General features: G+C 43.7%; 1 protein-coding gene across 1 annotated transcript in view; it reads left to right on the forward strand.

The window, feature by feature from the left end:
- Window positions 1-25,771, forward strand: part of SYN1 (synapsin I) — a gene marked incomplete at both ends in the record, with an annotated part of 95,298 nt that overhangs the window by 12,441 nt on the left and 57,086 nt on the right. The window contains 2 exons of the mRNA XM_083351531.1: window positions 20,634-20,691; window positions 23,875-23,966. Of these exons, the coding sequence (XP_083207657.1) occupies window positions 20,634-20,691; window positions 23,875-23,966 (150 nt within the window). The remainder of the gene's footprint in view (window positions 1-20,633; window positions 20,692-23,874; window positions 23,967-25,771) is intronic.

Below are 25,771 nucleotides of genomic sequence, written 5' to 3' on the forward strand. Positions count from 1 at the left end.
AATTCCCCATCTCCTCCTCTTTGCAAGTTCTTAATGGAGGTGCTTTTTGGGGGGTGGGTGGCTGAGTGGGATAGTCTAAAAGTCTATTTCCATTTTAGTGGCCCGAAGGCTGCTTCCAGTGCCTATCCCCGTGGGATTCCAGCTATAGCTGATCCAGAGGGAGTTTCTTGCAGCCTTTTGGCTGGTGCACATTATTTCGTGTCCAGCACTGCATCAACAAGCGCTTTAGAAAGGCTGCAATCCTACAGGTGTAGTCACAGTGATGGATGGATTTATGATTGGTTTGCAGCAGGCAGGGAAGAACACAGCTTTTTGGTCAGGATCAATTTTGAGCTTAATAGAGTATTTCTCAGAACAGGTAGCAGTGGCACAGGAAAGAGAAAATGTGTGGTTGGTAGAATTATCATTATACCCATCTATCCATTATCTATTACTATCTATCTATCTATCTATCTATCTATCTATCTATCTATCTATCTATCTATCTATCTATCTATCATCTGTCTGTCCGTCTATCTATCTATCTATCTATCTATCTATCTATCTATCTATCTATCTATCTATCTATGCTGGAACTATCATCTGCTGCATTATGGTTGGTGGGGGATTGGGAAAGTCTTCTAAAACAGCCTTCCTCAGTTGCTTCCTCCAGATGTACTGTTACTACAGCTCACAAGACTGGGGATTGTAGTTCCAAAATTTTTAGAGGGGTGAGGTTGCATATGTATTAGCTTTGTTCCAAATTTATGATTAAGTCCCATTAAGAGAGGCAACCAGATTTGTATTTAAAAACATCTAGTGCTTGTTTGGTTTCAGGAGGTGGAACCTGGGAGAACATTTGCAGAAGCAGAACAAAGAACTAAAAGTTTTGGCTATGGTAGACTTTGTTTCTGTCTGGACTTTGGGGTGGAGTAGAGGAGATGTGTAGAACAGTAGAAGGAAAAACTGGTAATACCTGTCCAGTCATTCTACTGCTTAGGTATTAATCCAGCCTGCCTGTATTTATAAGGCCTTTGGGGGAGGATTGCTAGATGCAGGGAACAGTTGCCTTTGCATGTGATGTAACCTAATGTCTGATGCAGCTGTGCATTAAGTAGCATGTTCAACAAAGTGGACTCTACCATGGAGAGATTAAAAGCAAGGAGAGGATCACTGAATAGCAATGCATCTTCTACGCCCCCTGATGCACACATATCTCCAGCCACAATCGCTGGAATCAAATCGATTGCAATTTCATAAATGGGGATGAATTAATGTGAAAGGCCTTTTGCAAATGGATTAGATCTAGACAGGAAACCAAATGTTAAAAGGAAGTGGGTCAAAAGTCCCTCTACTCTCTTCTCCTTGTAGTATGACTAGAAACAGTGCCCCATATTTAAGAGACTCACAAAAGTGAAGCAATCAAAATACAGCGTGGTTCGAGTAGCTCCTGTTAAAGCTGGGCGCTGAAGTATACACTCTATGTAAGAAGGATTGAGACGTTTAGACTCATTTTTCTTGAGCCCAACCTGTCCCAAAGTACAGACTTTGTTTCTCTTAAATCCTTAGCTCTTGAGAGTTGAGCCCTTTTGTGGTTAGGAATGATTGCAATAGAAGTCTACCAGATTAAGAAGTCCACCAGGGCTTACAATATTTTTGAATATAAAATACCAGGGAAGAACAAATAACAAATGCTACTGGAGCTGGAATGTGAAACTCTGGAGGATCACTAGATACCGGTAGCAGTGCCAATTTTTATTTACTTTTTTGCAGTTAAAACATTTCAAAACATTTCTTTTCCATAAGGCTGACCTGGACTGACAATAGGGTTTTTTTAAAAAAATGTTTTTAATATTTTATCACTGGGGCTTGTTAGTTTAATCTTTTTTTAACATTTGTATTATTGTGTTTTATTGTTGTTAGCCGCCCTGAGTCCTTCGGGAGATAGGGCGGCATATAAGTCCCAATAATAAATAAATAAATAAATAAATAAATAAATAAATAAATAAATAAATAAATAAATAAATAAATAAATATTTAGTAGGAGCCTAGATTTCTGTATCTCCAGTTCTGACAGCATAGTTCTATACCTAGGATTATTACATTGTGGTTCATTCAGCAATATGTAGTACCGTACAACCAAAAATGGTTTACAAAACACAATGTGAGTTTATACTATGATCTGTCCCTACAGTATTTTATATCTTATTTAGGATGAATTGACTGAGCCATGAGTTATTACTGCTTCAAGCTGCTGGGGAAGATGGTTTGCCATCTTGGAACACAACATCATATAAACAGCTATTTCCAGGGCTTTTTTTGTCATAGAACGCTCAGAATGGAGTTCCGGCACCTTTTTTGGATGGAACCTTGTAGGATAGGCAAGGCGGGTTGTATGACATGTGTGAGTTCCGGCACCTTTTTCTTTTACAAAAAAAGCACTGGCTATTTCCAAATAAAGCAAATGGCATGTTAAGGTCTAGCTGAATCTGTATCTTCCTGACTTATTTACTTGCTGGTCATCACTTATTTAAAGGAATCTTAAAATACGATCCATCATCTCTTGTAACATTAAATGGTATGCTCCATTTTATGCTATCTTCAGATTTTTACTATTGCTGCATGTTACAGAGAAAGACTCGGTTTTTGCAAAGTGTAATGAAAATATGTACGTCTATGAACGTTTTGCATATTCTAAGTCTGAAAATGCTTAAGACAGTTAGGTTACATTGTAGGGCTGATCTCTGAGACTTTCAGGAAATATTGGGATCTCTACTTTACAGAAGAAGAATACCTTGAAATGAGATGATTATTTTTAGCAGTATTCTCCCAAGTAGAGATCCCACCTGGAGCAACCCTTAAGAATTATATTACGAAGGGATACTTGTGTATAGCCATCCTTTCGCTCCTGCTTCCTCAGTTGAGCCCAAAATTTCTGTGGCTAAGCAAGACAGTTAAGTGAATTTTGCTCCATTTCATGACCTTTCTTGCCACAGCTGTTAAGTGACTCACTGCAGTTGTTAAGTTGGTCACACGGTTGTTAAGTGACAACCTGGCTTCTCCACTGACTTTGCTTGTCAGAAGGCCGCAAAAGGGGATCTCACCTGACTGCAGGACACTGCAAGCATCATACATTTTAACCAGTTGCCAAGCATCCAAATTTTAATCCCGTGACCACCAGGAAGCTACAAAGGTTGCAACGGTGAGAAATGGTCCTCAGACATAACTTCAAACGGCCACTAGATGAATGGCTGTAAGTCATTGTCCCAAAGGAGATGATGTTTCTCTGGTAAGATTTCCTTGGTTCCTTGGTGGAGCAGTGGGCTAATGCCTCCTGAAGTAACACCAGCTGCCTGCAATTGGTGCAGGTTCGCATCCCACCAGGCTCAAGGTTGACTCAGCCTTCCATCCTTCCGAGGGAGGTAAAATGAGGACCCAGATTGTTGGGGGCAATTAAGCTGACTTTGTAATAATGCCGCTTGGGGGGGGGGCGTGAAAGCCCTAACAAGCAGGCATATACATAGAATGAAGGCTACTGCTAAGCTTGTAAGCCGCCCTGAGTCTTCGGAGAAGGGCGGGATATAAATGGAATTAAAATAATAAAAAAAAGATATGTCACCTGTTGCTGGTTTTAAGGCTTCCAAAATCACCTTGCACCTCTCCCTCATAACTGGAGAGAGGCCAAAGAATGGCTGGATCTGGAAGGAAAGAGAGCGACCAGCATCAAGGACTCAGTTCCAGTGGCAATGAGTGCCCCCTTGGAACATCTGAAAAGACCAGGTTTGGGACAGATCACCATGGAGAAAATTTATCTATATGGGTTGCTATGAGTTGACCACAACTTGATGGCACATAATCAGCCTGGTGTGCGCTTTGTAAGGTATGGGTACTGCATGATACGGCCTGTGGCATTAAAGGGATGCCCTATTTTTTGGCCTCTAGATAGTCTTTGATTGGGGTGCCAGGAGCGCATCTGAAGAGGAAACTCAGCCCAAGCAGTGGATGAGATCAAGAAAAGCCTACACTTGAGCTAATTACTTCCCCGTTTAATTAAAAGTAAATTAACTAAACACAGCTAATGTGATTCCTGATTACTCCCTGGTGTATTTAATGATTATACTGTATTAGTTATTAGATTGTAAATAAATATTTTCCTGGCAACATTTGGAGAGGCGGTGGGGACCATGCTGAGCCTTAGGGCAAGGGGCCATATAGGGGTCTGAAAATGCAGGTTGTGTACCCACAATCCTAACCTTAGTCTCGCCTTTCATTAGCACCCAGTGAGATGCTGAGCCTTAAGAGTGTCCCTGGAAGGCAACCACATCTTCAGATTCATAACATATTCCTCTCTTCTCATTCTAAATGCTGTGTGCAAAGAGTGACATGCTCTTCGCATGCTCAGAGGTGCTTTGGTCAAGATGGAATCAGCATGTTAAAAAAGATGCCAGGTTTGAGCCTTGGATGAAATTAATTCCAGAGAGGGTGCGTTCTGTGAGAATGCAGAGATATGTTCTTTCTTTCTTTTCAGAAGTCCAGTGCAGAGATATGGTGCTGTGAGGGTGCTTTGATGCAGCACAAGTCAAGGCAGTGTGTGGCAATTCAGGATGTGTCGATTGTTACCTTTCTCCTTGGAGGTGAAGCATGATGGTTTGGTTTCACAGGGTGTCAGGTTATAAAAATACTGCTGTGAAGAGCTCACACAGCTCTTCCTGGGGAGTACTTGAAAAGCATTTTTTTTTTTACCCAGCAGAAGGGACACAACACAGGTTGCTAAAACTTTAGCCTGCACTTCTGTCTTTTTGTTGTTGTTGTTTTGAAAAAAGCCCTTTCAAAAATCCTCAGGTTGTTGCTTTGTAGCAGGAGAATAAGTGCTACTGCTATTCTCTAATCTTTGCATTTCAAAGAGACTTAGTGAGAGATTTGAACAATTGAGCGACAGTGTCAGGTAGCACTAAAGTCAACCCGCTTGAGAGGACCTGATCACGTATATAAAAGGACCTGACACATGTTTACTTCGCTTCTTTATGGCCCGAGACGTGAAGTCTTCTCTGCAGCGAAGGCAGAGAAGACGGGTGCAGACTTGATGCACTGCGGAGTCTGTGGCTTGCTTGTCGGGCAGACAAATAATGCGGAGCTACCGAGTCCTTTTGCAAAGCCTGCACGTTTGGCAGAACCAGTAAAGCTGCTTCTAGATGCTGCCCTTCAGGCTGTAGGAGGCTGGCACATTTGAATTCAACCGGAATTAACACAAGAGCAAGCCTCTGCACGCAGAAATCCCCTGACCCATCTCATGACAGACTTACAGTGTCTGGAACTTACTGACTAGAATTCGATGGGGCAAGGTTCACATATTAGGCTAATTCATAAGCCACGGTTTGCAAAATACCGTAGACTGCTTCAGGCTTGCAGGTCATGTTAAAAAATGATCAAGTGGCTTGATTGCTTGATGCGTGTTATGTGATTCCAGGATCAACACCATTTTTTTTCTCAATTACTTTGGTTACAGTTGCTATTTGCAGGGAAGTTCTTGAATGGGAAAACACAGAAAAACTTCACACCAAATTCTGCACAATGTAAAAAAGGTCTTTTAACAATGGGGTGCTGTTAGGGACTGAAGTCCATGTTTGGTTATGAAGGACACGTTGAGGGCCACCCTGTAAACTCAAACGGAAACCCTGATTTTTATAATTTTACAGTACTTTAAGCATGGAGGAGAGGTTAAGACTAGAGCTGCAGATTCTTTGAAAAGTTGGAAGAGGTTGGAACACACAGGAACAGAAATCTCTTTAAAGCAGCCAGGTCTTTTTTTCAGTCTTACAATTAGTCTGGGGGAAAAATGCTACTGGTTTAATGCAACACATGACATAAGCCATGTCTTTCTAAAACTCACCCAGAACCTTGAAATATATGTGGCTGCTTGAAGGAGGCACTCATGTGCATTCAAAAACACTTATTCCAAAACATTTTAGAAGAACGTGCAGTTCTAGTAGAGATGCCTTAACTTGTGGTGACAGCATACAATTTTCCTAACATATACAGAAATAGTTTCTAACTAAAAAAAATAATCAAAATATTGTTCACTCTATCCCATTCGAGTTTATAAATTGTTTTTTTTACAATAAGTTATTTCTTTATATTCACAGACAGCTCCCTGTAACTTAGAAAATTTTATAATAATTTCCACTCCTGTTGAAGTATTAATGTACTTTAATATAACAATTATAATGACCATTATTTATGCGTAGTGTGATCTCTACTATCTGTGGTTTGTTTAACAACTTCTGATTTAAAAACCCAAATTCTTGAGTAAAAATGCTTGAGATCAGTTCTCTGACTCTTAAAATTTCTCTATTCAGGAATTATTTGTCTGCCTTGTTTTCTGAATAAAGGAAAAGAGATTCAGTTAATTACAGAATAGTTAACAATGAAAAACTATGACCGGCCCTTTTTCATACCCAGTTTGGGGGTCTCTGAGAACCATAAAAGGGATACCACATCAACGCCATATGCAGCCACTCCCCTGCTCTTTATTCTCCCCCCCACCCCCCAGTTTAGCACAACCTATATGTGTATGTACTGCAGGGAGAACATTTTGTTTAGAGCTAGATCTTCTTTTGCCCCACTCCCATCTCATGTACAGAATTGGAGTCCAAAGGAAAATGTTGTCATGAACATTCTGTGGTTTGCTGTTGTTTCTCCCCTCTTATCACTCCACACGTACACAAGGAGAAATAGCTGCAGCGTCTTCTGATTGCTGGGAAAGACAGCAGTGGTGTTGATAGACATTTCAGGTCCAGGCTTCTGCATTCTGGAGGGTTAGGGTCCTCCTCGTCCTCCTCCTCCTCTTCTTTTCTTTGCCAGGATGGTGAAAGAAGAAAGCACACTACAGGGCGAAACAACAACAACAGCCCTAGAATGGGACAATGCACAGAAAGGAATAAATGTGGAGCCATATGATGGGTTACGAGGAATACATATCTGCGTGAGCCTCAAAGAACTTGGCAGTACTGCTAAAGATGAGATGCTAAGACAGACCTTAGGGAGAAGTTTAGTTGTGCCTATTGGAATCAAACCAGCTGACACTTGCCCCCTTCTCTCTTTCTGCTAGAATCTCATGAAAGCTAGATTCCCCCACTTCCGGGGCAAAACTTAAAGCAGGGAACCCAAGCCTCTGGTGTTGATGGTGGAACAGATGTCATTGCACCACAGAAAAGCACTGCAAATGTGAAAGAAGTGATGCTTCCCCACCAGAAAGATAGCTTCCCGCTACTAAGCTGAATGTTCAGTTACAGAGGATCTTTACAGGAAAAGCTGATGATCCTCGTTGGCTATGGGATGAATGACTGGCTGGGGTGTGCGGAATTAGCAGAGCACCGAAATGTACTCTTCTTTGTGTGGGTGGCAGACACAGTAGAGCACGTCTAAGCGATCAAAAGCGCAGATCTGTAGCAGTGCAGAAACAGCCCAGTTCCCTGTTACACAGTGGGTTTCAGCTTGGTAGCAATCAAGGACTGCAGAGATAGTGAGCTGCAATGCGGAAACCACTGGTTTTTACCTAGCTCAAGTCTTCTTCTTCTTTTTTTTTTTTTGAAGAAAAGCAACAATGCCATGGAAGTTAAAGGATAATGTTCTAAAACGTGCGTGTCTTAGTCACCGTCGCTGCTTTTCAGTCTCTTTCCCCAGGCGGATTATGAATGGTTTTCCAGTTTTGCTGTGCAATTGCAGTAAGACAGCAAGCTCACATGGAGTATGTTTCTCATTGAAAAAGATGCCCGTTAATGGGCAGGGCGGTGCTCTGCAGCATAAATTAGGACTCACCGACAAATTCCTGCCAGTAATTTTTCTCTTGGCTCAGTTATAATGTCTTTCTTCTGGCCCGTTGCCAGAACATGATACTGTATACTTATTTATTTAATTTACACCTTACCTTTCTTTCAAGAGCTCAAGGGTGGATACATAGCATTTCCTCCTCCCATTTTCCCCTAGGGAGACGATATTGGGAAGTAGGTAAAAGAAAAAAAAATAGGGAAAAGATCGGGCATCTTCCTCCTTTACTTTTTATTGCGCTTAAAAGATTACAAAATCCATTTTTCTCAGGGGACTACTTTGCCCGTATGCAACAACTCTTCAGTAGGGTGGGGAAGGCAAAGGATCCTTCAAGTGCTCAGACTCAAAAGCCTCTAGGTTTAAAAAGACCCAGAAAGAAGAGCTACACAATAATACATTGCAAGGATTGAAACCTAATTGGCAAGAAACATAAAAGCAGCCTCTCAACTCCGAATGCCAGGCAGGAGGAAGGTTAATGGTTAAATGGTGCACTAGGACTGAACACGTAAACTACAGCATATAGCTGTGGATCCACTTGAGACTTTACCTTTCAGTGGAAAACAGGAAGCGCATTGTCACAGGTGACTGGCATCACAAATTGGCAGATTTTTTACTCTGCCAGCATTCTACGCCCTGCACTGCTACAGGCAAAAGTCCTGCAGAACTACATTGGGGGAGGCGTTTGATTACTAAACTGGACAGGTTGCATCCAGATAGAGTGGCAGCAGAAGCCTCTCGACCAAAAGCCCCAAGGGGGCTGCACATGGGCGATTGGGTTTGGGCCAGGAACTATGGTCATGGGAATCTGTGGGTTCCTGGTCAAATTACCAAGGCATCCGGACCCCTATCTTATGAAGTGGGGTTGGAGGGAGGGCGAGTTGTCAGACGACACATTGATCAGCTCAGGAAACGGTTTCCAGAATGGCCACTAAGCGAGGGCTGCATCATAAGTCCCTCCCAAGGGCCTCAAACTTGTGGCCAAGCCAGCCCTCACATGGACTACCAGGACTTTTCCTTCTTAACTGAGGTGGAACCAGAGGGAGAACTGGGAAGCTCTGGAGTGCAGCATGGACCCCTTGAAGGAGCAAGCCAACAGAACTTCAGCAACTGCTGTGCCTACTTTGCTGAACAGTCTGACTCGGGTGGGCCAACCTGGAGAGGCCAGCCAGAGTGCATCGAATCCCCTTGATTCAGGAGCACCAAGGGGCACAAGTCTACCCAGCCCACTGGGTAAGCTGTTGACCACAAAGTGATGGGAACTCTGAGACGTTCCTCTAGGGCACACAAGCCTCCTTCATATCTTGCAGATTACGTTGTAAAATAAAGAGCTATAGATTGTTGTAAATCCTGTTGCCACTAGACTACAGAAACTAGTGCTATATTGTAACTGTCTAATAGTGCAAATTGTGAAGCCTGTTCATTGAGGCGTTGTTTAATCTCATTGTAACCTACATTGTTTTTTATTATTTTTATTGTTATCACTTTAGTGTGTTTGGATAATGAGTCTTGACAATTGTTGAGACTAAGTGGTGTTATTATAGTCCAGGGGTCGGCAACCTGAAAAAGGAAAAGAGCCACTGGGAACCGGTTCCATCACACATAAAAAAAGTGGGAGCCGTGTGCGTGCGTCCATGCAGGCGCATGTGCAAAAAACATTTTGCGCATGCACAAAATGGGTTTTTCTTGCGCATGCGCGGACGTGCACGGTTGCCATTTTTTTGTGTGTGATGGAACCGGTTCCTGGTTGTGCGACGGTGATGGCCCATTTGCAGAGCTACCGCCTTCGGCAGCCTGCAAACGTGCCGTGGCAGCTTTCCCAACAAGCGGTGCCGCTGCCCGTTCGCGCGGAGGTGCGCGCGCACCTCTCCAAAGGTTTGGGGAGGTGCACGCGCCTCTCCATTTGGAGAGGTGCGCGCGCACCACTGCCTGTTCGAAGAGGTGCGCGTGCACCGGGCGGCTGGGAGCCGCAGGTTGCCGTGTTATAGTCTGATCTAAGAGGGGAGGGGTGTTATGTACTGGGCTCTTGTGAAACACCACATGTGTTGCTGAAGCAGCTAATGGCTCTCCAGCAACCCAGACTACAAGTCTCCTGTGCTGCAATTGGCTATCTTCAGGCGGCAATGGTTGATTCAAACCTATTGGCTGCCGCCTAGGGGCTAGACTATATATTGCAGCTAGTTACAGACATTTCCCCAGTACAGTTCCAGCACGAAATAAACAATGAATTATCCTGTATTCTGTTCTGCGGCTTCATTCCTGCACCAAAGAACCTGCTATTTAACATATAAATTGCCAGGACTGTCTTTGCAGGTTAAAAACAGAAATGTAGTTTGGATTTGCACAAACCGGGGGAAGTTTTTTTAATGTAGTGCATGCGAAAGGATTGTGCAGTTTTGCTGCAGGCAGAGAATGGGAACGCATGCCTCCTTGATTTAGCTGTTCTTGCAGTTAAAAAGGAAAATGCAAATGGACATCTCCGGACAAATGGTGGTAGCAGTTTCTGGAGCAGTATTTTAGAGACAGGCTGCAAATTCTAGAAGGATCACTGTACGGTAGATTGTAAAGTTGGTAGTTGACCAGGATATTATCTAGGGAAAAACAAGAGAACGGCTTTAGAAACGCAGTTGCTGCTGCAGAGATAACTGCGAACAGGGAATATCGCTATATTTAGCCATGACAGCTGCTCTGCCTTGCATCGGAGGCAGCTTTTTCCAGTTTAGCGCCTTCCGGCAGTTTGGGAATAATCTAATTCCCTTTGGCCCATCTGATTGAGGATTATGGGAGTTGTGATCCTGCACGGCTGCAGGAGGGGCTTTACAATAGGGTGTCAGAGAAGCAAAATAGGGACCGAGTCCGCTTGGGAAAGGTGGCCCCTTTGGCGGCCCCTAAGATCTGGGTTTAGCAATGCAGCAATCGGAGCCTGAGCTCCAAGCGAAGGGTGCAGAGCTTTGCGCCAAAGCGGCATCTGCGCGTCGGGATCCCGCGCACCGCAAAGCAAGAGTGTTCACGTGGGAATCCCCATCAGTTGCTCTCGGGCTTGATTAGCTTGGTGGATTTCAGACTAGCTCGAGTGGGCTGCGGACTTGCTCCGCGCGTGGGGAAGAATCAACACACCCTACAGCATCTTGCGGCCAGCAGCTCCCCTCCTCCAAATTTGTCGCATGGCTAAAGCAGTTATTTTCTCTCTCTCTCTCTCTCTCCCCCCCCCTCTCTCCCCACCTCAAGCCGGTCCGACTAAACCTAGTGAGTCAGAAAGCTGTGGGGGCGTCTCCGCGATGCTCCCAATCCGTTACGGAAATGGGGGAGGGGGGAGAGAGAGAGAGTGAGAGAGGAGGGGGGGGGGAAAAGAGAGCTATTCGGGATTGGGAGGGGCTGGTTGGAGAGGGGTAAGTGCCCTGTCCTAAAGGGGCGACGCAGATCCGCAGTGAGAGGTTTGGTGCTACTACTGCACGCTAATCCTTGTCCCAAGTGGTAAAGGCGATCGTGATTTAGATGGCTTGGAATTTCATTCTTTGCAGGGGGCGCAACATTTTTTCCGCTATATTTTCAGGAAGTCTACCTTTGGCATAGGGAGAAGGGTGTGTGTGTGTGTGTGTGTGAAGCTTTAATTTTGGGAGCTCGGTGATAGGATGCTCAGCAGCTGGTCGCCCGCGATGCTCCCAATCCGTTACGGAAATGGGGGAGGGGGGAGAGAGAGAGAGTGAGAGAGGAGGGGGGGGAAAGAGAGCTATTCGGGATTGGGAGGGGCTGGTTGGAGAGGGGTAAGTGCCCTGTCCTAAAGGGGCGACGCAGATCCGCAGTGAGAGGTTTGGTGCTACTACTGCACGCTAATCCTTGTCCCAAGTGGTAAAGGCGATCGTGATTTAGATGGCTTGGAATTTCATTCTTTGCAGGGGGCGCAACATTTTCCCCCCGCTATATTTTCAGGAAGTCTACGTTTGGCATAGGGAGAAGGGTGTGTGTGTGTGTGTGTGTGTGAAGCTTTAATTTTGGGAGTTCGGTGATAGGATGCTCAGCAGCTGGTCGCCCGCGAGTGGGCTGCGAAGCGAAATGGGATGAGGTTAATAGTATGGGAGACCATCACGGCAATAGGTCGAGAAACATCCTAGGACAGGGGTGTCAAACTCAATTTCATTGAGGGCCGCATCAGCATTGCGGTTGCCCGCAGGGGGCTGGGTGGGTGTGGCCTGGGTGGGCATGGCCTACTGGGTGGGCGTGGCTAGAGTGCGTATGGCCTACTGGGTGGGCGTGGCTAGCTCTACATCTTTGGCATCAAGGGTGCCTATGGGGTCCTGGGCAGGAGTGGGACAGATCTGAGGGTCTCTGGCAGAAGGTGGGTCTCTGGGCCAGGGCCAAGGCAGTGGGGGCCGTTCCCTCGCTGTTTCCAGGATGGCTTCGCGGGCCACATGAAACCACTTCGCGGGCCGGATCTGGCCCCCGGGCCTTGTGTTTGACATGTCTGTCCTAGGAGCTCAGGTGCAAAGAGATTGCCAAGGAAACATCGGGCTGGGCTCGATGGAAGAAGACGCTTTTAAAAATCTGGAGTCACAATATATTATGCATAATTTTTTATTTAGAATATGATTATTGTAACTATAATCCTGTATTTAGCTCTGGGAAGTGGGGGGGGGAAGTGGGTGGGTTTGGGGTGGAAGGGATTTGGGGATATATTGTAAAATTTTGTTTTTGTAAAACTCTTTAATAAAAAAAATCTGGAGTCACCCTTTTTTTTAAAAAAAAAAAACAACAAGAATGGGATTCAAGCCTCCCTGGGAAAATTTCCAGTAAATCCTACCGAACTATGACTCCCCGACATGCCTCAAAGTGCTGCGTATTGGCTGGTGCTCCTGGGAGTTGTAGTTGAGCAAGAGCAGTCTGTTTCCTTTTGGGGGAAGAATGGTGCAGTGTCCTCTGGCGGGCCAACTGCAGGCCCTCTTTCCTTTATTTATGTTTGGTAGATTACAGGGCTCACTCTTGGCAGTGAAAACCCCTCTCTTTGTTTTGTCTGTAGTACCAGAATAATCAGGTTAGAAGAGCTCCTGACAGGAAAAACAGGAGGTGATTTGTAATGGAGAATGGTGGGTTTGTCAATTCTGGATTCCCCTCCTTTATATGTCAGAAAGTAAAGAATCTACTAGTGGAGAATCTGGAGATTCTTTGTCTGGAGATGGTCCAGTATTTATTGATATTAAAACTACACATGTCTGAAATATGTGTGCAGATTTCAAAGCTATTTATTTCGAATGTGGACGGCCACTTTGGTCTAGTGCAGGGGTAGGCAACCTTGGCTCTCTTATGACTGGTGGACTTCATCTCCCAGAATTCCTGAGCCAGCCTGGCTCAGCATGGAAACCTCTCCCTTTCCCCTCAGTGTGGCTGACTCAGGGAGTTGAAATCCACGAGTCATAAAGCGGCCTAGGCCCCGTAACAGCAACAGCGGGCGCCGTTTCAGACATGATCGCTGAACCTTGGCAACCTTGGCTCTTTTATGACTGGTGGACTTCATCTCCCAGAATTCCTGAGCCAGCCTGGCTCAGCATGGAAACCTCTCCCTTTCCCCTCAGTGTGGCTGACTCAGGGAGTTGAAATCCACGAGTCATAAAGCGGCCTAGGCCTAGGGCCTAGGCCAGGGGTAGGCAACCTTGGCTCTTTTATGACTGGTGGACTTCAACTCCCAGAATTCCTGAGCCGGCATGGGAATTCTGAGATTTGGAAGTCCTCAAATCATAAAGGAGCCGTAGTTCCCCCCCCCTTTCTGCCTTACAGGGTTGTTTTTGTGAGGAAAATAGGAGGAAGGACTACTATATGTGTTCACTGTCTTGAATTAGTTATAAAAGCAAAGGTGGAATATCAATCAATCAAACGAACAAAAATAGATAAAGTTAAGTACTATTTATATGGCAAAATGAGCAGTTTATGGTATGTGGGCCATATGCAATAGTCTTGACCCTCATGTTTAGCCAGTTCTGACATGCTGTCATAGTTCTGCAGTTTCCTGCTGAAAACCATCATTGTCTTACCATTTTTAAGTGGGAAATAATGAAATACTTATTTATGCCATAGATTTTATACATCAGAAAGCAGCCAGACATATCCCTCCTTGGGGAAAATTTAGAAAATCCTAGGCTGTGTTGCACTGTATGGCTTGTGCCTGTGACTTGCTGCTTGCCCTGGTCTGGCGTGTTTCTCACAGCTATCAGCCTTGTATTCAGTGGTTTGAATCTCTGAGCCCATTTGGTCTCCTTTCTGTCTGCTGCAGTCTCTGCTGAGGTTTGGCAAATGGAGGAACAGCTTGTGAAGTTGCTTTTCTGTACTATGCAATGCTTTTCAACCTTGGTATTGCTGCCAGTATTGTCGCTGGGGAATTCTGGAAGTTGAGGTCCATATAGCTTAAAGGTGCCAAGTTTGAGAATCATTGGTACTATGTCTCGACTTGATAGAACAGGAAGCCAAGTGCTAAAATCTGCCTGTTTTGACTTACTCCTCGGTAAGTCCAGTTTGTGACACTAGAGGGCACCATTTTACAAAGACTGGCATAGCTGTTAGACTAGAGCAGGGGTAGGCAACCTTGGCTCTTTTATGACTCGTGGACTTCAACTCCCAGAATTCCTGAGCCAGCTGGGAGCTGAAGTCCACGAGTCATAAAAGAGCCAAGGTTGCCTACCTCTGGACTAGAGGGTATCTTTTAATCATTTATATCTTATATATTCTATGGTACAATTACAATAGAAGGAAAAAGCTGTCTCCCTCCAAAAAGACATTATATATATATATATATATATATATATATATATATATATATATATATATATATATATATATATATATATATATGTGTGTGTGTGTGTGTGTGTGTGTGTGTGTGTGTATACATATTTGTTTTCTGAGGTACATATATATATCCACTTTGCTATCATATTTATCTGTTATGATAAATATAAACTTAAATAGCATGCTTTATCCTAAGATCTTTCTGCAGTCCAATGTTGGCACAGAAAGACCACAAAAGGAGGCCCTGGATGCTCCAGACCTCAGGACTGCCTGAAGCATATGACGGACCATATGACGGACCATCAATTGTGGCTGTGAAAGAGATACAGGTGCCCTTGGTGCTCACTGTCTGGGCAGAGAAAGGCATGCTCTTAACGGGCAGTAGAGTTTCCAGGCAAGGGCCTGCTTATTCTTGAGCAGCCTGGCAAGAAGTGAGCACTGGTTCATTACGTTGGCCTGCTGGCTGGGCAGGAACACAGCTTTCGGACCAGGACAATTGAGAATACCCTAGGAAGCAGCATTAAAAATCACAGATTGATGCCCGCCAAGGCAGATCCAGGGAAATGTAGTATCTGAAATGGGTCACTCCCCGCTGTTGGCTATTACAGCTAAGGCTCCCCATCTCTACTGCAGAGCAGCAGCTGTTTTTTGTGTGACTGGTTATGTTCAGTTGGGCCATGCGTTCCCTGGAGTTCACAGTGGTTCTGATTCTGTAATTTACTTTTCTTTTGCAGCAGGGACATCTTAAGAATCTCTCCCCCCCCCCACAGTATAAAATGCCTCCGTCGGGAGCTCTTACCTTTCATTTTGCTGCAGTTGGTTGGGTCTGCTTGCATCTCACCTAGACTCCAGGATACTGCTAGATATACACGCACCTCTGATTATAAAACACTGGCTTAGAGGACATTGGGCAAAAGAAATTAGAGGTTTTCTTATAGTGGTCCCTCTGTTTGCTAGTTGATAAAATGCAAGAGAAGGAGTGGTTTGTGCTGCTGGAAACAAGCTGGGGGAGGACTTTTTTTTTTAAGAGACCCAGCCACTGACCTCCACTTCTTCCCCTCCCCCTCTCTAAATTCCTTATGGAATTTGGTTACTATTGAGTAGTGGATCCGACGCAAGAGAGACGCCAGCCGGTGTGTGAGTTCAGCTCTTTATTGGAAGGGGAAGTGAACTGAGGAATGAGGGCTACCTGGCCTCCTTATATACCTGGCCAGGTAAGCTAAAAGCCAATGGGGTTGGCCCTAGGTTTCCCACCGAAACTGTCCAGGCCAACGCCCCCTGATGGCTGTTGCTATGCAGATGCCTGCATACATAACAGTTACTGCTAAGATTGAGGTAGGAAAAAAGCTTCTTGCACAAGGAGTAATGATTTTCATGAATGCTGGCACCTAGTTTGGCCTGGCATTGGGACAAACAGCAGGGAATGGAATTCCCCCCTTGGTGTTTTTCTTCGCTTGTGAAACTCGCAGCCAGCAGTTTTCAATGAAGCCAGAACACTAGATTAAATGGCAAGGCTGTCCTTAGGGAAGGGAAGGTTTTTCCCATGTTTTAAGATTATTTTAATGCTACCTTAGGAAGGGGCGGTAAACAGGATGGGGGGGAATCTAAAGACAACAATCAGGGAGTTACAGTTTTTTTTAATTTTAATTAGAAAATCCCTTTCCAAATGATAAAGCCAGATGTTTAAATGTAAAATAAGTTTGCTTGAGAAAAAAGCAGGAAAAATAAGGGAAGGAAACGGTCCTTGCTGCCTTTCCCCTTCCCAGAATTCTAGATTAAGGTGGTCTAGCAGCTGATAGTTATGTATTGCCTGCTTGGGTGGGACAAACTCATAATTTGGCACGACTATATCCCTAAAGTAGCTTCAAGACAGATGTCTAAGTAGATGGAATTCAGTTGTTTTTCCCAGCCCAAAGCAAAAAGGTTTTTTTCTGGTGAAACTTGGTTCGTGCCTTCTACCATTCTCCTTGAGGAACTCTGATTTGTTGGTTAGACCCAAGATAGTGAACAGCCCAGGTTTGAGACCCAATCGCCATGTGATGGGGTGAGCTCCCATTACTAGCCCCAGCTCTTGCCCACCAAGCAGTTCGAAAGCATGCAAATGCAAGTAGATAAATAGGTACCACTTTGGTGGGGAAGGCAGCAGTGTTCAGTGTGTCTTGGTGCATAGTCATACTCGCCACATGTCCATGGAAATGTGTGCAGAAAATGCTGGCTCCGTCAGCTAAGAAACAGAGATGAGCACCATCCCCTAGAGTCGGACTCAACTGTACAGGAGAAATATTTATCTTAACCTTTATTTGATTGGCTAAAGCCCTAATCATTATCCTGAAAGAGAGTGGCTTTAACTTACTTTCTCCACCCAACTGACGGTGGTGCTCAGAAAAACAGAAGAGATAGGAAGGGACTTCCTAATAATATGCAAGCAGAAGTCATCTCTTCTACTTTTCTCTGAAGATGTACTGAACCGCAGTGTCTTGGCCAAACAGGTACTAACTAGTTTAGGTAGAGTGACTACATTGATTTTTTTAGGGCTGGGCATTCTTTGAAAATGACTTGGAAGAAGAGCTTCTGACCATTGGTGCCATTTCAATGCCTCCTCTGTTCATTAAGCTAGCCATTGTAATGCCTCTCCTGTATTCATTAAGCTAGCCGTGGTTTTTTTTCCCCAGGCTGTTGTTCTTTTAAGAGTCACATGGATATCTTAAAACAATGGTTCTTTCTTTCTTTCTTTCTTTCTTTCTTTCTTTCTTTCTTTCTTTCTTTCTTTCTTTCTTTCTTTCTTTCTTTCTTTCTTCCCTCCCTCCCTCCCTCCCTCCCTCCCTCCCTCCCTTCTAATTGGAATCCTTAAAAAAGTCAGGCTATTTTGGTGAGCAGTGAAGAGGTGCTAAACCTGTGTGTGACCCAAGAATTCAGATGGGAGGATCACCATATATTGCACCCAAGTTCCAAAAGATCACAATTCCATGAATACTTGGCTCGTCCCATTTTTGTGTGTTTCTCATACCTCCTGGTACTTTCTACATGGAAACTATTGGCCAATTTAGAAACCATCTTGTGAGAAATGCGAGCTTTTGTTTTCTTTCAAGTCTTCATTCTGGTACGTGTCACATGCTGAATAAACAAATAAATCTTTATTTGCTGCCTCCTTAGCCTGCTCTGAGTGGGTCTCATGTGTTGCATCATTCCTACATGTTGATTCACACAAATCAAGACATGAAACTACATGTCATTAATTTGTGTCATTGTATAATTATTGGCATTATTTAGCAGCGATAATACGGTGGCGTTAATGCATTTTTCATTAATTAACATGGGGGATAATGAAGCATTAAGAATTCTCCAGCTGGCAATATTAAGAGTATCTGAGGAACATCAGTCTGACTGATTGCACTCTGTCCCAAATATCTTTCAGAGGGGAACTGCTATGGAAAGGATTTGGCAGCGATTTTTAAAATTAGTATCCCTGCAGCTTATGCCAGTGAGTTTCAGATGTTAGTGAGAGTTCTTTGTAGAGAGAATTATCTGAGAGAGGAAGAGCAGGTTGGCCTCCTGCTTAGATGCTAATTAGCTTTTTTCTTCCATCTGTTTTTCTCTTTTTTAGAGCAACAGGCTTAGGTTTATAGAAAATTAAATGAAAGCCAGACACTTAGGGGACACTGTTGTTTTGCCCAGTCAAGGAAAATGCTCAGTCTCTCAAATCATGTGTTCAGTTAGGAATGTCGTGACTAAACTTACCTACTTAGTGATTTTACAGTTGAACCATAAAAGCCCTAGCCAGTCCTAAAAGCTTATGTTAGAAGTGTCTGTTGGAAGAGTTTTGATGTATTTAGTTAGGGCCTCTCAGCATGGAGCCAACTCACCAGATGCAGTGGGGGGGGGAGGGCAGTTGTCACAAGGAGAAGAAAGGTCCCTTGTGAACAGGTATTTTCGTCCTGGAATTGCTTTCTGGATTGGAGGGAGGTCTTACTTAATCTAATTTGGCTTTTGCAGTTAAACTGGATGTAATTTGGAGTGGAGGGGATGATAATGTTTATTATTGGTCACAGGCAAACACTGCGTGCCTAGGTGAGCCGTTCCATGAAGGTGAGGTACGAGACTTGCCTTTGATAGCTGCATTAAGTAAAACTTAATTCATAAATTGTGCATTGTTATTGTTGTTGTTGTTAGTTGCGAAGTCATGTCCGACCCATCGCGACCCTATGGACAATGTTCCTCCAGGCCTTCCTGTCCTCTACCATCTTCTGGAGTCCATTTAAGCTCACGCCTACTGCTTCAGTAACTCCATCCAGCCACCTCATTCTCTGTCGTCCCCTTCTTCTATTGCCCTCAATCTTTCCCAGCATTAGGCTCTTCTCCAGTGAGTCCTTCCTTCTCATTAGGTGGCCAAAGTATTTGAGTTTTAGCTTCAGGATCTGGCCTTCTAAAGAGCAGTCAGGGTTGATCTCCTCTAGGACTGACCGGTTTGATCGCCTTGCAGGAACTCGCAGGAGTCTTCTCCAGCACCATAGTTCAAAGGCTTCAATTCTTTGGCGCTCAGCCTTTCTTATGGTCCAGCTTTCACTGCCATACATTGCAACTGGGAAGACCATAGCCTTGACTATACGCACTTTTGTTGACAGGGTGATGTCTCTGCTTTTTAGTGTGCTGTCAAGATTTGCCATAGCTTTCCTCCCAAGGAGCAAGCGTCTTTTAATTTCTTGGCTACAGTCCCCATCTGCAGTGATCTTGGAGCCCAGGAAAATAAAATCTGTCACTACCTCCATTTCTTCCCCATCTATTTGCCAGGAATTGAGAGGGCCGGATGCCATGATCTTGGTTTTCTTAATGTTTAGTTTCAACCCAAGTTTTGCACTCTCCTTCTTCACCCGCAACAAGAGGCTCTTTAGTTCCTCTTCACTTTCTGCCATTAGAGTGGTATCATCTGCATATCTTAGGTTGTTGATGTTTCTTCCGGCAATCTTAATTCCAACTTTTGATTCATCTAGCCCTGCCTTTCTCATGATGTGCTCTGCATATAAGTTAAATAGGCAAGGCGACAGTATACAGCCTTGCCGGACTCCTTTCCCAATTTTGAACCAATCAGTGGTTCCGTGACAGCTCATTGTAAGAATTGTCCCACAGAGTTTCCATTGAATAGCGGGCTCTTGTGAAGTCCAGTGAGCTTTGTCTGGGAAGAAACACTCAATTCAGTTGTCCAGCTGATAATTAATGCAAACTTTGGCAGCCTTGACATAGCTTCTAAAGCTCCGAGAAAGTGTCTATTTCAGTCCTTGGCAGGAGTGAATTATTTCTTTTCTTAGCAACTTGATGGACAGGGAGGAAAGGATGGAAAAAAGAATATCATAAAAGGAGAGATAGAATGGTTTGCCTTCTTAGTGGTCGACAAGAAGCTTCCGAGAGATTTCTGTCCTAATTTGTGTGTGTTTGTGTAATACTCCAATCCTGTGTTATGCATGGCTTTTGCCTCTCCAGATAGAAGTGCTATCTAGAGGGGAAAAAATGTCTTCTGCCTTAGAAACAAACAAGTTATCATGGCACATTTACTACATCCAACCATCTTTATATTCTAAAGATTTTGCATTTTTAAAAAAGGTTTGGAAAATCTCAGATGAGGCCACATCACTTATGAGTCCTTGGATGGGAACCAAATTGATGGATTGGCAGACATTTTAAATATCAGCAGGCATGTTTACTTGTATTTAGAGATGATGCTGGCTAATGGTGGAAGATTCCTGAGCAAAAGATACCAGAAGAAAATCTGGTGAAATGTAGTTCAAATCTGCCCTGTTCTTGGGTGTTCTGGGTTCCTCCAGATTTACCAAGGAAATAGAAAATCATGGTTTAAAAGAGGTTAAGGTGTGGCATCAGTTCAAACGGATACTTCTTGGCTTATCAGGCTGAGCTTAGATTTGCCCCCTTTGTAATATAGATCTTGCTTCATGTGCTATTAGGAGTGAGTATGTATGTATATTGACTCCATCTGGAATCATACCTTGAAGAACAATCTGACTTGGTGGTAATTTAAACATTATAATGTCTTTTCCTTTTTCCAGGGCAAAATATTTCAAGGGGAAGAAACTTCACGGGGAGTTGGACATCAAGGTTGAACAGGTAAGTCAGGAAGCAAATATTAAGGACTGACTTCTGAAATCCTTATCAGAGCTTCAACCATATAGCTTTCCAGTTATTGTTCGGCTGCAGTTTCCAATTTCCAGCTAGGGCTGGTGGTAATGGGAGCTAAATAAAACCAGGACCATCTTCACTTGCTTATTGTGCACTGGCCCCTGTTATTAGCGGGATCTGTAATTTGTCTGGCCTGACCCTCAAAAGTAGCTTAAAGCCAACTCACACTTGTCCTCACATATATTGACCTTGAAATAGTAATGGCAGATGCAATCAAATGAATGCCAAATGACCTACCTACCATTAGTCACTGTTGACCTTGGAGGAACAAAATTCTTTTTACTCCTGTTCTACACAAAAGGAAAAGCAAATAAATTACTAGTGTCTGTGGTCCACATTCTTAGTTTACTTTAGGTCTGGTAATATGCAAACAAATTAGAACAGTACTATGATAGGGACGCGGTGGCTCAGTGGGTTAGGACGCTGAGCTTGTCGTTCAGAAGGTCGGCAGTTTGGCGGGTCGAATCCCAAGTGCCGCATAACAGAGTGAGTGCCTGTTACTCGTCCCAGCTTCTGCCAACCTAGCAGTTCGTAAATGCAAGTAGAAAAATAGGGACCACTACGGTGGGAAGGTAACAGCGTTCCGTGCGCCTGTGGCATCTAGTCATGCCGGCCACATGACCATGGAGATGTCCTTGGACAAGCGCTGGCTCTTTGGCTTTGAAACAGAGATGAGCACTGGCCCCTAGAGTCGGAAACGACTAGCACGCATGTGCGGGGGAACCTTTACCTTTACCTTATGATAGGGAACTGCAGAGTCCCCAACCTACCTTTCACCTTAGACCAATGAAACAATAGCATGCAAGTGAAGCCCTAGAGCTGATAACAGGCAGAAAGTAGGAGTCCCTTTCAATGGGAGAAGAAACTCCCTCTGCCTGCAAATGTTAGTTTTATTCTGGCTTCAGATATATTCAAAAGATTGCTTACCCACAGAGTTGATGTTATTGGACTGCATAGGAGCATGGCTCTGTTGCAAAAGTTTTCTTGTGGAGGTGAACAAACATTGATTGATGCCAAAAGTCATATTGCCTTGTGAGGAATTTAGGGAGTATTTTAGGTGCACCCTTGGTTAAGGGTAAGTCTATGTGGAATGTTTGCTTAGGTTTCAGCGTTGCCTCAGTTGAATTGCAGTTTATTGAACTTAAAATGTGGTCTGTAGACCTTTCAGTTTGAACTGAGAATACAGCATAAAATACATACTGCCGGGGAAGGTTAGACATGATGAGCAAGGTATATTTCAAGGAAGCTACCTCACCCTTAGATTATATTTTTCTGCTGAGAGTCTATTGGATAAAGAGCAGGGAGGAGCGGTGTTAAATTCCATCACCATGTAGTTTCTACATTTCCGCCCTTAAAATGAAACTGAGAATGAATTCAAAGCAAGTAAGCCTGATGGGAATCCCATCCAGTTTTCCTATTCTATTCCAGAATTAATTTTTCCAAACCATTACAATAAAGTCTTATCTATATGATTTTTGGGGGTTGCAAATGGGGTGGTGAACTTCTGTCTACCTCCAGAGATTATTTTCAGCCTAGGCCAGACATGTCAAACACAAGGCCCGGGGGCCGGATTCGGCCCGCGAAGTGGTTTCATGTGTCCCGCGAAGCCATCCTGGAAACAGTGAGGGAACGGCCCCCACTGCCTTGGCCCTGGCCCAGAGACCCTCCTTCTGCCAGAGACCCTCAGATCTGTCCCACTCCTCTCCAGGCCCCCATAGGCATCCTTGATGCGAACGATGTAGAGCTGGCCACGCCCACCCAGTAGGCCATACGTACTCTAGCCACGCCCACCCAGTAGGCCACACCCACCCAGGCCACACCCACCTGGCCTCCTGAGGGCAACCGCAATGCTGATGCGGCCCTCAATGAAATTGAGTTTGACACCCATGGCCTAGACTTTTAAATGATCTTCTTGCAGTAGTTAAAGTGTTGGGACTAGGAAGGTCTAGGTTCATCTTTAACCATGGGCCAGTCACTGTCTCTCAGCCCAATCTGTTGCACAGGCTTATTGTTTGAGGAGAAACAAGAAGCAAGGGTTGAGCTAAGTTGAGCTCTGGGGTTTAGAATGGAGTATATATATCTAACAAAGTAGTTTAGTGTTACATGTGCAGCCAGGCCATTTTTGACTTTTTTTTAAAAAAAAAATCATGCAAAGCATGCAAATGGTTCAAGTGATACTTAAAATATATCATTTTTATCAGGAAGCACTTGGGAAGTCTCTGAATTTAGAAAAGATTTCTGGAAGTTGACATGAATTCATTTAGTTGAGGTCACTCTGGTTTGCTGGCCACTCTCTGGGAGCTGAGAATGGCTGTAGAGCATCATCTTAAAATTCTTCACCTTCTGTAGATAGCTGAGGACGTCCATACAATGAAAACAGGGGAAAATAGTTTTCAGTTGTAGCACTGGTTCCATCTTAATTTAATTATCTCAGATGCCTTTTCTTGGTTTTTTCTTTTTCTTATTACTATTTTTTTTATTCCATGTCATGTTGTTCCAAGCTTTGGTCTTAATAACTTAACTGAACTTTGAACTTCCTTGTGTTCATGTCAGAAGCACCAAGGGGCTCCTGGATTGAAAAGATTAGCTGGTACACCACTGTTGCTCAGGGGACATCCAGTTGGGGGCTCCTTCCATGTTGCCTTTAATGTGCCCACCGAAGTGGTATCTATCTACCTACCTGTGATTATTCACTTTTGAACTGCTGGGTTGGTAGGAGCTGGAGTGAATGACGGGAACCTGCCCTGTCACAGGGTCTTGAATGCGGGCTTGCTGATTGTCACACCAGCATTCTAACCACACAAGCCACCGCACTCCTACTTTGGACTAGTTGAGGAAGTATTTTGCTGTGATGGGCAAGTTTCCCTCAAATGTAACTTGTCTCACTGATTTTGTGACTGAAATATCTGTCCATACTATTAGCTGGACTTCAGGACAGTCCAGGTTCCATTTGCATTTGTGGGTGGAAAAGTTGCTCCGTGGGTGTACGGGGACAGAAATCTTTTCTAAATTCAGAGACTTCCCAAGTGCTTCCTGATAAGTTGATGGGGTTACAGCTCTGAGAATGTATGAATGTACTACCCATATATGTTTTTCTCTTGTTTCTACTAGGCAGAATTCTGTGACTTGAACTTGGTGGCTCACGCTAATGGCAATTTTTCTGTTGACATGGAGGTTATACGCAACGGGATCAAGGTAGTACGGTGAGTACAAACACGGCACTATCCGTGGTTTATTACGATTGTTCAGAATGTTATGTATTTATGTATTGATGGTTTATTAGGCTTTAATATATTTCAGAGGAAATACCGAGTTTGATTTTGGCTCCTGATGAAATAATCTTTCATCTGGATGCTTAGGTAGTGTGTAATTATGTGTAATTTGCCCCAGCTGACCCAAGAGGAGAATATTGTTACTCTGCCCAACACTGTCAAACCTTCAAATGCTCTGAATTCAGCCATATAAATGGATATAAATGGGATTAAACTAAAAATTAAAATTTTCTTCACTTTTTGGTTGCCACAGCAACGAGAGAGGGGAGATGCATTCTTATAGTTTAGTCAAAACAATAACTTTCTTGTGGGAACCAAGGACAAGCAGCCTTAATTTTTGGCGAGCTGGAGCTACGCCAAAGGTGTTAATTGGGGATTGTGATTTATGACACATAAAGGGGTGGGGAGTTCAACTTTTACTTTGTAACCTTTTGGGGTGGGGTAACTTTCAGTCTTGGTTTCACCTATGTTCATGCTGATATTATATAGCCATTAAAAGTGTTCTTTGAGGAAAGCAATTGCCTCAGAGTTCTTATTTCTACTGGTCTCACTTATCGGAACCATGACAAACACTTTTCTGGTTACTGAGATTGTGCAGTAGAGTTCAATGTTAGTATCCAATACGGTACAGTATATGGTTATCATCTCTAGAACTATAAACTAATACTCATTGCAGGGTTATTGAAAGGTTATTCAAGAGTCTAACATTTCTGTGGGGTTATTTGACTTTCTAAATAGTCTTATTTATCCCTGCAGCTATTCCATCTTTGCAGCTCTTTAAGCAACATTTGAAAAAATCAACTCTTCCTCACAAATTTGTATTCTCCTGTGTTCTGCTTTTCCTGAGTGCCCCTCCCAAGCTATCATATACATTATGTCGGTGGTTCTCAACCTTTTCTTCACCACACACCCCCTTTAAATACCTTTTGTGGCCATAGACCATAGCCACAGGCTACCAAGACTTACCTCAAGATTTAAATCATGACATTTCTTCAAGCCTTCGTTGACCCCCTGTGATGACACCCTCCCCACAGGGCCACTGCAGTATGAAATAGGTGTATTTCTCCAGATGTATTGGACTTAAATCCAACACATCTGGAAATTACCAGATTGGCCAATGCTGAAGTAGATTGTTCATTAATAGTGATTCTAACTTATGATGAAAGCTTGCTATGTTCTCAAATGGAAACCTTTTCCAGCACTAACTGCCCAAAGCCTTTTAAAAAATGAAATGTCAGAGATGCTAAAAATGGGACCTTCTTGTACCAATTGTACCAATTTACTGTGTGACCTGTGGTTCTTTTATATGCTTTGGGTCTTGGTGAACAATTAGATAAGCCACTAAATGAAGGATAACTGAAGTTGCTGGGTTAGTTTCGTAAGATAAACTTCAGATATGGACCCCTTATCTGATTCAGGGCTATGGGATGGGAAGTAAGCTTTTAACTTTTTCTCTCTCATCACATTCTTGATCTGAATTTTCTGTCTGGACTGGCTCCCCCTCCCCCCATCCCTAGACACATCTGGTATTATTTGCATTGGAGAGTAAGCATGTTTATGCTGGCAGTTCTTTCCCCTGAGTAGACATGGATGGGTCTATAAAGTTATAAGGAAGCAACTTCAACTTAAAGGGATTTTATTTAACTTTTAGTCTGGAGCAAGACTACAGTGGGGTCAAGTCTTTCTATCTTGTACTGGATTGGTTTTCTTTAATACAGGGGTTGTACTTTGAAGTT

This window comes from Vipera ursinii (assembly GCF_947247035.1).
Source record: "Vipera ursinii genome assembly, chromosome: 2".
Classification (NCBI taxonomy): Eukaryota; Metazoa; Chordata; class Lepidosauria; order Squamata; family Viperidae; genus Vipera; species Vipera ursinii.